Source organism: Rousettus aegyptiacus, unplaced genomic scaffold, assembly GCF_014176215.1.
Source record: "Rousettus aegyptiacus isolate mRouAeg1 unplaced genomic scaffold, mRouAeg1.p scaffold_m13_p_11, whole genome shotgun sequence".
In the NCBI taxonomy this organism is placed as follows: Eukaryota; Metazoa; Chordata; class Mammalia; order Chiroptera; family Pteropodidae; genus Rousettus; species Rousettus aegyptiacus.
The window spans coordinates 16,592,527-16,606,394 of NW_023416286.1; the positions used below are offsets into that span (position 1 = coordinate 16,592,527).

The 13,868-nt window shown below is 43.2% G+C and overlaps 2 protein-coding genes across 4 annotated transcripts in view; one reads left to right on the forward strand and one right to left on the reverse strand.

The window, feature by feature from the left end:
- Positions 1-314, forward strand: part of DHRS12 (dehydrogenase/reductase 12) — a 41,460-nt gene extending 41,146 nt beyond the window's left edge. Inside the window, 1 exon segment of the mRNA XM_036228527.1 lies at positions 54-314. Within this exon segment, the coding sequence (XP_036084420.1) occupies positions 54-163 (110 nt within the window). The 3' untranslated portion in view covers positions 164-314.
- A 1,193-nt stretch (positions 315-1,507) lies between these two features.
- The window catches only part of WDFY2 (WD repeat and FYVE domain containing 2), a 149,504-nt gene continuing 137,143 nt past the window's right edge, over positions 1,508-13,868 (reverse strand). For all 3 annotated transcript variants that reach the window (XM_036228526.1, XM_016143071.2, XM_016143072.2), the window contains 4 exons: positions 11,544-11,645; positions 10,626-10,756; positions 8,349-8,457; positions 1,508-7,915 (listed from right to left, as the gene is read on the reverse strand). In XM_036228526.1, coding sequence (XP_036084419.1) covers positions 7,886-7,915; positions 8,349-8,457; positions 10,626-10,756; positions 11,544-11,645 — 372 coding nt within the window. In that variant the 3' untranslated portion in view covers positions 1,508-7,885. The remainder of the gene's footprint in view (positions 7,916-8,348; positions 8,458-10,625; positions 10,757-11,543; positions 11,646-13,868) is intronic.

The following is a 13,868-nucleotide window of genomic DNA, read 5'->3' on the forward strand; positions in this document are numbered from 1 at the left end:
CACCAGGGACCAGTCCAGGCTGCTGCGGTTCTCACCTGTTTTCTCATTTTTAGATTGGAAATTGGTTGCCACGCACTTGACTCTTGCTAGAACACCCTCCTCACCGGCTGAAGAGGAGAAACTAGTTGAAATCCTGGAAGACCTGGCTCAGGGATTTAAATAGGCCGGGCCAGAATCCCCTGAGAAAACGCGAGCAGCTGCGGAGCAGGGGCAATGCGCGGACTCCGCTTCCACGCCCCCTGAAGACGACCCTGTGGCAACGAGGCACCTACGAGCCCCAGGAACCTTGATTTTAGAATAAATATGACTGGCTTGGGGACCAAGCTAAACTTCCTCTTCTACAGCAGGTTCTTTTCCTGTGTAAATTCTCGTTATTTGAGAATGTGGTAAGATTCTGCATGTAGGATTAATCCACACTGTCCGTGTGGGGGGAGCACAGGTGGGAGGAAGAGCGAATGCACCGTGTGCTCTGCACGCCAGGAGCGCTCTGCCCTGCGTGTCCCCGCGGCCCCGGGAGCGCTCTGCCCTGCGTGTCCCCGCGGCCCCGGGAGCAAAGCGTAACCCCGGGGGTGGGGGGTGGGGGCGGGCACAGCACCTATTTACATAAACAAAGCACATGCGGGCTGGTCACATCTGCTTAGGGTTAGGAGTGGCTTCAATAAGGCACCTGTCATGTTGGTGCCACAGCTGGATGAAACCTCTAAACTACACCATTCTACTTCCTAGTGACTCCTGGGCAAGTTGTACCTAATGAACAGGTTTACAATGTCTACACACATTCTTGGTGTTCAAGGTGACATAAACCTAACTCTGCACCCACAGTGGAGGAAAATCCAGGGGCGTGCACAGCTCGGCTAGTCATATGGTATGGTTCCTCAAGGCGCTGAGATCCAGGCCCTCAGATCTAGGCTCTCCGCCAAGCAGCTTGAGGAAGGGTTTTCTTCTGGATGCATCTGCCTGAAAGGCCCACGAGCATCAGCCCCATTTGACTGCAGTTCTTTTATCTGAGGGAGGAAAGGGAGCCTCTGGGGTGCTGGCACAGGTGGGCTGTGAGGGAGGGGTGCCACCAGGGGCAGAAGCCTCAGGGTGACGTGCCACCCAGCTATCCCACTCACGGGTTGTGACATTGTGCCGGCCACTGATTGGTCCCATTTTCTTATCCAAAGATGGGCCTCATGAGTTTTTAGAGAGGCTCTTCCTGGCTGTGTTTGCTCTGAAGCCCTCTTTTTTCTCATTTGGAAAGTTTACCAACCACAGTTAAAGCAGATTTATGTGAAAGACAAAACATAAAATGGACTACATGCCGCAGCCCATCTGCTGTGCTTGCAGTCCAGGGCGAATGGTGGCTCACCTTTGTCTCCGGACTGCTGCTCTTCCTGGGGGTCCTGACGGCCAGATGCAGGAGTGGCTGGGAGACGTACCCCCCACCCTCGTGGCTAACACCAAGGCAGGGCTTGGAGTGTATGTGGTCCCGTGTTACAGCCGGGCAACAATGACCGGACCACAGTTTCAGGACGGTTTCCAGAGGTTTATTTTACACCATGGAGGCGACTTTGCACCGAGTCTTGTACGGTGGTAATGGCTACATGTACAGTTCAGTTGGAGGGAAGCACAGTGGGAAAGGAAGCAGGGTTTTGAAACATTCGCGACATTCAGCAGCATTTGAATGTAGAACTTGATACAGACATTTAAACATCGTAGGAAGTTTTTGCTCAATCCCACCCAATCACGACATTCAGAAGTCAGTGTCAGGACCACCTGGTTTGGTTGGTGGAATCGGCGACAGAGAACCACATTTGAGAAATATGTTCTAACTTTGGGCTTATTACAGTCTCAGCCTGACCCCTTGGAGAATCTTTAAAAAGAAAGAAAAAATATCCATAAAGTAATATGCCCTCTGCAGCCAGGTTCCAGTGTGGCCACAGACACACGGGCACACGGAGCAGAAGCGCCACGTCCCTGGTTATGGATGCAGTGGCTGGCAGGCAGGCACGGTGTGGGGCTAGCACCTTCCCTGTTGTCCAGTTAATAACAGTCTCTGCACTTTTCATGAAAGATGTTCTTTTGAAAATGACAATACATTGAAAAAAGTCATTTAAAAAGCAAGGCAAATGGCATAAAACACAAATATACATTGAGAGCACTATGGTTACCAGTGACGCAATTATTTTGGTCCATACTTCCTACTGGTGTAGGCGACTGACGCAAGGCCGCCATCCGTTTAAACGGAAGACGCGTACCTAAGTGAAATACTTTTTTCAAACCATTTTCCCTTTTTGTATTACAGTTCATTCTCTCGTGCTTCCCAGAGAACCAGGAAAAAAACAGTGGGTGGTGGCGAGTAGGCAGAATCGCGCATATCAAGATCAGATTCTAAATTTAACTCTTGAAACCAACCTGCAGTTTCTTGACTTTTTCTCCCAAGAAAGTCAGATACGCTTGACTCACAAAGGTGAAAATTTTAAGGTAAATGTTTTTAATGAGATGGCACCATGATTAACTTCCACCTCCACCATCTTTTTCATACCTTCATGGCTCTACATAGAAAAATGCAGAAAGCAACTTTCTTAGTGTGATAGAAGAAAAAAATGTCAGGCTATGCTCCCATTTATCTGAGTTAAGCCAGCCACATGTGGTAATGGTTTTGGCCAGTGCAATAATAAACAACATTCATGGAATCACAGGATCATGGGACTGGAAGGGATCCTAAGAACGAGTATCGAATTTGACCCTTACTCCAGGCTTTACTCTTCTTCCCATATCACTGACAAGGGGCTACCTATGGTCTGTTCAAACATTCCCTGGCATGAGAAATGCAAAGAAGGGATCTCACTCCCATTTTGGACTGATCTAATTTTTAGACTCTCCTTTGATGTGCTAGGTCTAAATAGGCTTCTCAGTGGACAGGATAATGTTTAAAGACAAAATTACAAACTAAAATGCTGTGTTGGTAAGTATTCACTTGACAGTTCTTGGTTGTAAAACTGAGCTAAAGTTTAAACATGAACGCGGATGTTCCTGAAATAAGTTATGGACTATTATACTTGAGTGAGTACTCAAAGAAAAAGGCAAATGGAACAGCAAGAAGGAGGAGGTGCCAAGCCCCAGGGTGGGAGGCTGAGTGTCCCTGCCTCGGCAGCCAGGTCTCTGAGGCAGTGGGTGCCTGAGCCCTTTGTACTGTCACTTGAATTGAGAAAGATGTTCCCTTCCACTTGGAGAGTGCCACTGCAATGAGGATTTATCACACTTGCCACACTACACTGAAATGACTCATTACTTGCAAAAATGATTTAAGGCCAACAGGGAAACAGAGGGCAGCAGCTGCCTTTTATGTACCAAAAGGTTTGGAGGTGTCTGTTAGCGTGATGCCACAGTTGTCTAGAACAATCTCCTCCTGCCACAGGTCAAGGCCTTTCCTTTTTCAAAGGGGAGTAGCTTAGCCCACGCCACCTGTGTAGTTATGGAATTAGCATGTAAGTACTTCCAGGCCAAGTCCATGCATGCATGCATGGTCAACCTCACCACCTCCAGCGAGGAGTTGCGCACCCAGACGCTTCACGAATTAGGTATCATGGGTCATTTTAAGATAACAGTTCGAGGCATTTCCAAAGAAAAAAAAAACTTTGATACTACCTCTGACTACAAGAAAACTTGACTCTAAAATTGATGGGCCTCTTAGTAAACAAACCACTCAGGACCAACTGAGTGCTGCCTTCCTCTCCTCTGTCATGAGCATCTGCATCTCAAAGCAACAAGAACTCAGGCTTCCTGACTGCGGCCAGCCAGCTGAGCAGTCCTATTCACTGGTGACTCCAAGCCACCTGTGGTCCCCTGCACCAGGCTGCCGCTAGATCGCTAGATCGGGGCCTTTGTTTATGCATCTTCTGCAGCTTGGAAAGTCACTTCTTTACTCAACTAATGCTTTAACACTCGGTTCACCTGCTAAGTCCCTCTGGCCCCAGCCGTGGGCAGCTCCTGGGAGGGACCCCATATGCACCTGTTATTGACTTTACCACATTGTACTGAAAATGATCTGTCTACACATCTGTGTGGCCTCTGCACAGGCCTGGCAAAGGACCTCGTCACCCTAGGGCCTAGTTCAAAGCCTGGTGTATGCCGTGCACTCAACAAATGGTTGGGTGAACTGCATTAGAATCTCAGATTCTCTAAATAACTGAGTATTAAAAAGGAACTTAATTTCTATGTTTTCCAATCAAGTTGCTAGATAGCCATGCTTTCACACCAGGAAAAATTTAACACTATTTTTAAGGAGAGAAAAGAATGTTTTGGCAAAATGCTTTCATGTTAAAATGTAAATCTTAGTGAATAAGGCTATTTACATACAATAAAACTACCATGAAAACCAGAGGAATCTCATTTAATGAATATTTATATCCAGTAACTTTGACACATAGTTTAGAACTATCCCTCTGCTTAAAAGTCAAAATTCAGACTTTAAAAACAGATTACTGTTAAGCAAAAATAAATAAATTTCAAAACATGAAAATGAGATGTTCCACAGGGAGGGCATATACTCTGTGGGCAGAGACTCACTCAAGGGCAGCCTGTAATCAGTCTTCAGACAAGCAGGGTAAGGCGCATGTTCAGTGCCCCTGGATTCCCACTTAAGCACTGACACTGCGCGGTCTGTGGGGAAGAGCGTAGGAAGGAGTCCACACTGATGAAGATCTGCACTAGCTGCCTCACCACACGGTGCCCACCTGCTCACAGCCGCAGGGCTGGAGGCAAACGCAGAGTCTAATTTACCAGTGCTGAGAGGAACAGACCTGGTTCCCGAGGGCCCTGTCTCTAGGCACTGGAAGTCACTCCTCCCACTCATGCCATTACCAGGTAATGTTCAGAAATAATTGTTCCTTGAAAATTCTTCTTTTAGATTTCTCTTGTTTATACCTCAGCTATTCTATTTGCTTGATAGGACTAAACTGTTTTGTGCTTGAACACTATAAATTTGTGAAGATCCCTTCCAGTTGTGATTTTATGATTCTTTAAATAAGTCAAATAATCAAATGAGAAATACACCATGGTTGACTGACTTCACATAAAAAGACACACAACTCCGAGGACTTAATGTAAAACCACTTTAGCTACTGTGGAGACATACCGAGGCAGTTAAATGGTTCCAGTAACATCATTTCTTTGGAGAAACTGAGAGACGTGACTGATTTTATCTTACCAAAGGGAGAACAACTATGTGCATATATGTGCAATTTTGCCACTTTCCCAACACAGCCATGTTAGGCAGCACTTGCCAGAGCTTCTGTAAGTTGAAGTGATAGAGCAAAAATATATGTAAAGTACAAACCCAATAGGGTAAAACAATAACTATGGCAGTCAACCTAGACAGTAGAGAAGTCAAGTGCTGGTGCCAGCTTTCATTCGTCGTGAATCAAGCCTCCATTTCCATAAAATGCTTGGAAGGCACCCAACACCAGCATGTCTATCTGAGTTAGAAAAATGGTGGAGACATGCAATGTAAAGCTCAGGCATTCACAGTAGTATAAACACACACAGCTGGCTTGCTAAGCACTTCTCATTAAATTCAAGCAGCGAGACAGATGAGGAGAAAGAAAGGGCAGAGCAATGGCTCCTTGACATATCTGGGGTTTTCTGACTGTGACTCTCATCGTCAATGAGGTGTCAAGTGGTTTCACTTTGAGTGGCTCTGTGGACTGGGGTACAGCCACGCTGGGAGGGAGATGATGACAGTGAAGTGTGGGGTCAGAGACAGAGTGTACATAGAACATGGTGTACACATGTGACCCAACAATCAGCATTCCAAATGGGTTATGCGCTCATCTAGACCTCACTCAGATCCGTGCCAGGCCTGCAGGGCGCCTGATCCACTGCCTCCCTCACACTGTGTCTGTCTTCCTCTCTACAGAGAGGCCAGGCTCCAAAGTTCAGGAAGGGGAAACAGAGATCTATTTATATTACTCATTTCCAACATAGCTCTCTATTATGTACAACTTAGTAATGGCTGCAGGTTCTAGTAATAAACTATAAAATATATATCTGAATATTTTAAATTTAATTCTCTTTTAAAGCTCTCACAGAGCAATCATGCGGAAAAGAGTCAGATTAATTCTAACAGCTTGATGGCAAGTGAGGGTGGTGTGGAAGGGGGCAGTGAAGTGACAAGAGGTACTACTTCCACGTACGTGCACACATGCATACAACCTTGGGGTATGGTCACATGGGCTGATCTGGTCTGACGTCTCAGGTGATGGCTGTCATGTACTGTGGCTGACTGGGGAACACCCACTGCTTCCCAATGCTGCAGCAGCAGAATCATCTCTAGGAAGCGCCGTCCCATCCTCAGGAAGCATGCTGGGTCAGGGTCAGTGTTAGGGGTGGTCAGGGCTGGGAGTACTCCCGGTTAGAAAAATAATTAATGATCATGAGGGAAAATGCTTTTCTGGAAAAGGGGGAAATATAGGAAGGATTTAAAATACTACCACCAAAAAATTGTCAAATCAGAAGTGAACAAGACACTGTGGAGGCGGGGCTTAAATAGGGATGGAAAGTAATTAGCCTGCTTATCTGCAAGGCTTTATTTAACCTGGTGATCCCCAAGAGGGTTGACGTAAAGTGCTGAGAACCGAGCAGGCACATAACACATGCTTGCCCACTCATTTAAATTCTATTTTTACAGGTGAAAATAAAATTTTTAAAAAAGGACTTCAATATCCCAAGTTGAGTCACTATACAAAGAATATTTTGCTTTATCAAGTTTGACTGGATTCCCTTAAAATTAGAGTTCTTCAAGTTGATTTTCTACAGCCCTTTTTTCACATTCCCAACAGAAACACAGCATGAGCTGTAGGATTCAGTACCTTTTATATCTCAGATCACACTGATTTAGTATAAAAATATGCAGAGTGTTCTAGTTTTTAACGGTGAAAAAAATACAGATAGTAAGGAATAGAGCAGGATACAATCCTGTAGTAATGAACATGTTTAAGTTCAGAGGTGATGTCACACGGAAAAACACATCTTAAAGATACTTATTTTGAAGGACACAGGGTTTTTGGTTTTTAAATATTATGAGTGAGGGAGAGCCGGGTCAATAACATTACAACATAAAAAACTCAGAAGGCTCCAACTAAAGCAGAAATGGTCCAGGCACTGACGGTTGAAGCTCTGAGTTATAATAATCTTTCACGATGGCAATGGTTGGAAACAGCTTTCTCAGAGTTTTTTAACGTGGGAAAGAGAGGAAACTGAGGCAGAAACACAAGGTCATTTCTACTCGATAAGAACATGAATAAGTTAGACATTACACATAGATCATTCTTCAGGTGATTCAAGAAGTCGGCTGTTAAATCCACATGAACAGTTTTCCGAACCTCTCAATTAAAGAGGATTTCTATGAAAGAAGAAACACTGTGAATAACAGTGTAAATACATACATTCTGCGGAACAGCAGATGAAGGTGAGGGTAGACAGATACACAGAGAAGACAAAGATCCATGCCCAAGTGAAGAAAACATGGAAACTGCTTTATAATGACCCAAAACACCCTGAACAGACATTTCCCTTATTTCTCCGACACACAAAGTAACAATTAAAACGAACTGTTGAAAAATATAAAAATTAAACACAGCAGTTTTTAGTATACACAAAACAATGTAGCACAGCCAAACTGTATAAACCATTTGTTAAAAAAATATCTCCTTTTATACTGTATGAACAAGTTGAAAGAGTCCTCTCCAAGTGTCCATTCGCAAGCTCACCACTGTGTGCGCAGGTAACAGGTAAACTCAGCCAGGTTCTTTAGCTTCTCACACTTCACCTTTACACCTCCAGTAACAATCTGGACTGAATCGTTTTTTGAGTAAATACTATCTGATGCCTGGGAGTGTCATCAAGACACTACTGGGGTCATATCCCACAACTGTAAAAAGAAAAAGAAGATCTACAATAAACTAAAATAAAATTGTGTTGATGATAACAGACCTTACAAGTGAATTCAAGTGACTTTTTCAATGTAATAAGCAACTGAATACTATATTAACAACTTCAAAATCTGTAAAATAGTATCTTCCCATCAAAAAGTACAACACAAACCTCAAAAACATGAACATGGCAACTGGAAATGTTAATCCAGCTAACAAAGAATAAAGGCACATTAGTCATTGAAAGGCCTGAGTGGGTACCAGGGATGTGCTGTGTACAGCCAGTGCCTGGCATGGGGTTTTGTATGTAATAGGTTGTCAAAAATGCTCACTGCCGAGGGTAACCTGAGCAGATTTCATACAGCCTTGGTGCTCCTGTGTGTTTACACAGGACCAAAGATGAAAAACTCCTAAAATAAGATGGCGTCCTACCTTAATAACCTTGTCAGTTCCCGAGGTCAGCAACCACCCTCTGGTTGCATCAAAATGCACATGCACAATGTTATGTTTACTGTCATGGAAGGTAGCCGTGGGGGCACGTCTGGAAGAAGCAAAGAAAGTTTTCATGACGGAAAGGTGGTGACATATGAATGGAGAATAACCAGGGTGACTTTAAGCTCTAATTTTTAACCAAACGGCTAAAACTGTTTCATTATTAGAAACACTGCTCAGATCTACCTTTATTCTCTGGTGACCTGGTATGACTTTTTTTAAAGGTAAAAGGATTCTTATATTCTGCAAAATTAGAAAGAGTTGATGAAATTTTCAAAAATCTTTTATAGATTGTTGCTTTTATAGAGCTTATGAAAAACATTGTTTTTGACAAATTAAAAAAAAAAAAAAACAACCCACCACAGTACTTTTGTTAAGTTTGCTCTCAGAGGGACTTGCTGGTAAAATATTCTACCTTTGCCTATTTAATTAAAAAAAAAAAAAAAAACTTGCTTGTTAAAATGCCTAAGATATTATTACCATTGTAATCAAAGGCCGATATACTTTCCCTCTTTTCGCAGGTTTAATGGCAGACTTACTTGTGCTGTAGTATCCCAACACTTTAATAAACATCGTTATGTTTTGTGTTTTTTAATCTATGCATTTTTTTTTTTTTTAAGCAAGAAGGCCTGTCAATTGTGCCCAGGAGTTCCATACGCAATGAGGATGCTTCCACAGAGAAGAGGCAGAAGTTAACAGTGACACGGGAAAGGGGATGGGAACGTGGTGCAGGAGACAGCTGTTCTCTAATCGTGTTTCGAGGGTTCCCACTCTCTAGTGGGCTCTCTGAAGATGGTTGTTTTCTTCTTTTTATCTACAGCTAAATCTGGGAAATAACTGATCTTCAGCATACTAAAAATGGTCACTTTAAAACATTCAGAATTAAGATTTAGGTTTAATTTGCAGTCACTCTAACCCTCTGGGTTTGTGACTTTTGCTATAAAATGAAGACTCAAACTAGAATATCTCTAAGATCACATGCAGCTCTCCAATGAGAACTTGTATTAATTTCATCGTGATGACTGAAAAATAATCAATGAATAGAAACGCTTATTTACTCAATGGCATCTTTATATTTGATATAGATAAATAACAATGAAAAATATAAATTAGGGTTATCTGTAAGAGAATACATTATTAATTTGCCCAAAAATTTTTTTAAAAAAATTATTATTTAAAAAATTTTTCCCTCTTTTTAATTCTCCACTCCCCCAACTTCCACCCCTGACCTATGGATGTTGCTGTTTCCCTTGAGAACTTGATCTCTGGAGGCGGCGCGCCCCGGGGGCCTAGTGCATGGGGGTGGGGGTGGGGGGGGCTGGCACACCCAGAGTATGGTCCATGGCTCCACCTGGGGCGCAAATCCAGGACCTTCTGCATGTAAAGCAGACGTGCTAACCACTACGGTACTCCAGGAGCCACCCCAGGAATTTCCTTTAAATACTTATTTATTCTGGTACTTTTTCAATGTTTCTATTTACATGCAGCTTTTAAGGCACCCATCTACTACTTAAATGAATTTACTGTATACAAGGGGCTGAAAGTATGTGGGGCGGGGGTCGGGAGAATTAGGCAGCCGGTTTCCTATGAAATCTTGCTGTAATTCACTAAAGGGAAACTTGCTGCAGAGCATTCTGTTTACATCTGCGGCAGTTTTCAATTAGCTGACATGAAAGACAGTATAGATTTGTCCCACCCTCCCAAGCACACTGATGTGCAGTAATCTAAGGCCCTGGGTTTCTGGGCAAGACTGACCAGCAAGACTGAGTAGCTAGGCAATTGGTAGTATTTGCCTCTTAGGTAAAGTGGCCTCACTCCTCCTGGAAAATGAAGCCTCTGGAGCCTGCGGGCTGATTCTGCTTCTGTGAAGATATCAGCTTGGGCTAGAAAGTGAACCCTGGGCTACTGAACCATGGGCACTTCTCAAGGAAATGGGCAGACAGAAGGCTCTGCTTGAAGCACATCTATTTGTAACGCACATACCCCTGGGGTTGCGAAGAGTACAGAGATGCATTCTTTGTGCAGACTCTCTCCTCTCCCACCTCACAAGAGAACATAATCTGTTGGTGGAAAGGAGGGCTTCGCCCACTTGCCCCAGTCTGTATTCTAAACCAGCAGAAACCAGGGCACTAGCAGTCCTGACTGTAGTGCTGGGTGCAGCTCTCAGATCACATTCTCTCCTTAACCTGGACAATTCTGCGGACTGCTGGAACTTACTCTTCATCTGTGATGGCCTCATGGCAGCTGTCACAGACCCTCACTTCAAACTCGAAGCCCATCAGAGGGATGGAGGAGCGTTTGGAGCTGCACTTACCGCAGACAGCCTTCCCGCACTTGCGGCAGTGGTGCTGGAGGGAGAGAGAACAGGTACTCATTAAGGCTGCTGGGCCTCGCAGGTGTGAGCAACAGCATCCAGGTGAGGACGCTAAACAAGAGTGCCCCAGAAAACTGAGAGGAACACACAGCTGAAAGGTGTAGGATGAGGACTGCTGGGAACCACATGTGACTGTGCCACCTCCCCACTGCCCCCTTCCTCCATTCTTGGTCCTTTCCAGTTACTATCTCTGTGAACTCTAGAGGAACCACCCAGCGGTCCGGTTATTTTAAAGCTGAGTGTATTGAGGAAATGCCATCTCCAGAGATTACACTGCCTTATGGAGAACATAAATGAACCCTGGTTCAATCCACTGTCTATACTCCAGCCATGCTAACCTAGGTGAGCAGTGAAAACAACGTCTGGGGAAGACCAAACCCAACAATGCAATCAGACTCAAAATGCTATGTATTATAAGTAGATCCGAATAACTAAAACTAAGACAGAAGGAGGGTAAGTATAATTATTAAGAAGAAATAAATACCACTTCTGTAACTTCATGGTAAGCATAACCCCTTTAATTTTAAGGTATATTTCAACAGATGCCACTAGAATTCAGAAATCATATCTCTTAACTGCTTACTGGGAACAAGTCAATACAAAAGCTGAATCCAGCAGGAAAGAGCTAGAGTAGATAAAGGGAATAAATTAATGTGCAGTTACAAAGAGACTCCATGATAATAATTTACCCTTATTTCTTCTAAGATCACAAGGTAAAGTTATTTCCAATTACATTTTGATGCAGCAGCCATATCACATACCTGTCTCAAGCCAATTTTCTTACTGTCCCACATTTGCTTGAAGTTCCAGAAGAAAGGCTGATCACACTTTTGGCAGGAATCACTGTCCAACCATTCGGGGGTCTGTTAAATGAAGCACACAGCAGGTCACAGTGAGCAGCAGAGAGGAGGACGGAACCACTGACGCTGATGAAACGTACGGAACCAGGATATGTTTGTAAGAACCAGAAGTATGACTTCTCAATCATTTAAAAAATATCTACTGAAGGCCCTGGGGACATACTGGTGAATAAAAAGATCTCGTGAAGAATCATCGGGGAAGGTTAAACATGAAAATATTATTAACAACTAAATAAAGTATAAGTGCAAAGGCCTGAGAAGCACAGTGCTATGACCCAGGCTGGGTTCAGGGGTGTTCGGCAACAGCCGGGGCCATCCCAGCAGAGTCCTGACGGCCATGTTGAGAGCTTAGGACTTTATTTCATATTCTCTGTGATCATATGTAATATTATATCTGCTCTACTTGTGTACAATTACATCTAATTACACATCATACATACACACAGCTATCTGTGTTGGAGGGACAGAACCTGGCCACAGCGGGTATGTGGGGGAGCTACTTGTCCGCGATCCACTTGTGGTAGGGCCCGGCAGAGTTTGAAACTCTGCTCCTTGCCTCACGGGTCACACAATATTCTGATTTCACTCACTATTTCCCAACCTCATCACAAGTACTCTAACTATGGCAAACAGGTCTAAAAGATGTGTTAAGCTTAAAGCTATTCTTTAGCAAATCTAAAGATGACTCTGCATTTGCTTCTAGAGTTCCATGTTCAACTCTGCAAATTCATCAGCTGGCAGAAAGGCTGATCTCTTTCTACATATCACCAAACCCAAGTAATCTTGAAAAATAAACCCAATCCCAGAGTTTCCCAAAAGCCGAATTCCAGGAAACTTCAATTTGATTCTTACTGTCAAAGAGGCCTGAGATCAAACAAGTTTGAGAAATGAGGTCTTCCATCATCTATCTTCCCCCTCTTCGAGATTCACAATGGACAGCAGCACAGCAAATGCCCAGAAAGGTCTTTTTCTGTGGATGTAATCCTTTTCTGAGGAATACCTCTTGTGGAACAGATTTGAGGACTTAGCCTATTATTCTACCTTCAAGCAGAAATAAACCTAAAGCTATACACTTTCTCAAAAAGTGAAGTCTATTTATTGGTCTATTTATTTTATTAAAACTGAAAGAAGCCTTGATTTGCTTTGTAATTTTCATGCCTTAATCCGTTTAAAGGCAGATTTAACAAAATAATGCAAAATTTTTAGTTAACAAAACATTTTTACCCCTAAAATACATATCCACATTGTGATTTTTCAGAACACTTCTGATGCAGGAAGATTTACAAAAATCTTTAACACACACACACACACACACACACACACACACACAACCACTACATCTTTTACAAGGAAGCATGCAGATTCAGGACATATCGAACATATCATATCGGGTATCAATGAGGAAGGAATTAAGGATCAGGAAAGGGGGAAAAAATAAATCTGGATATGATTTATAGTATGATTCCATTTTTTTGTAAAAAAAAATCTTTCACACGTGTATGTGTAGAGAAATATGTAAGGAGGGATGCTCGTCAACCTATTAAGGGTGTTATTTCTGAGTGGTGGCACCATGAGTAACTAATGTTTATTATATATATTTTGGAAAAAAAATGGCAAAAGTTTGAAAAAGTGAATTTCATTAACAGTATAAATACATGTACAATCTATGGGATGTCAATTCAATTGTGTTCAGCCATTTCAGGTCTTCCATCATCTGCTCCTGCCCCCCTCAAGCTGCGCCTCCGTCTGCGTCCTCTGCGTGTGCGACTGCCCACGTCCACCAGCTCTTTTACTCTTGGGGTTTCTTGTCCTGGGCAGTGTACATCCAGGCCCCATCAATCTTTCAGCCCTATTTCTGTCCAAAAACCGTTCAACGTTGGCCTACAACGGTAATGCCTCTTCCTAAATACCCAATACTAATGCTCTAGCTTGCACTGATACAATTGATTCATTTATATCATTTAATAGTTTTCTTAAGTTTTCTACCGCGTGTCTTTTCTTCCAGAAAGTCTGGCAGTGCTTCAGGGCAGGAACTGCTTCATCTAACAGGTCTCAGACCTCCAGAGGTGGGCCCTCCTGCACAGCACTCGCCCGCACTTACCAGGAAGCAGCTCCAGATACATCTCAGGGGATTTACATTTATATAATATGACATTTGCAAAATGGACAGAACCATTTCCACTGTTCATTCAGGTTCTGAATCACTCAACAAGATTTAAAATAGTC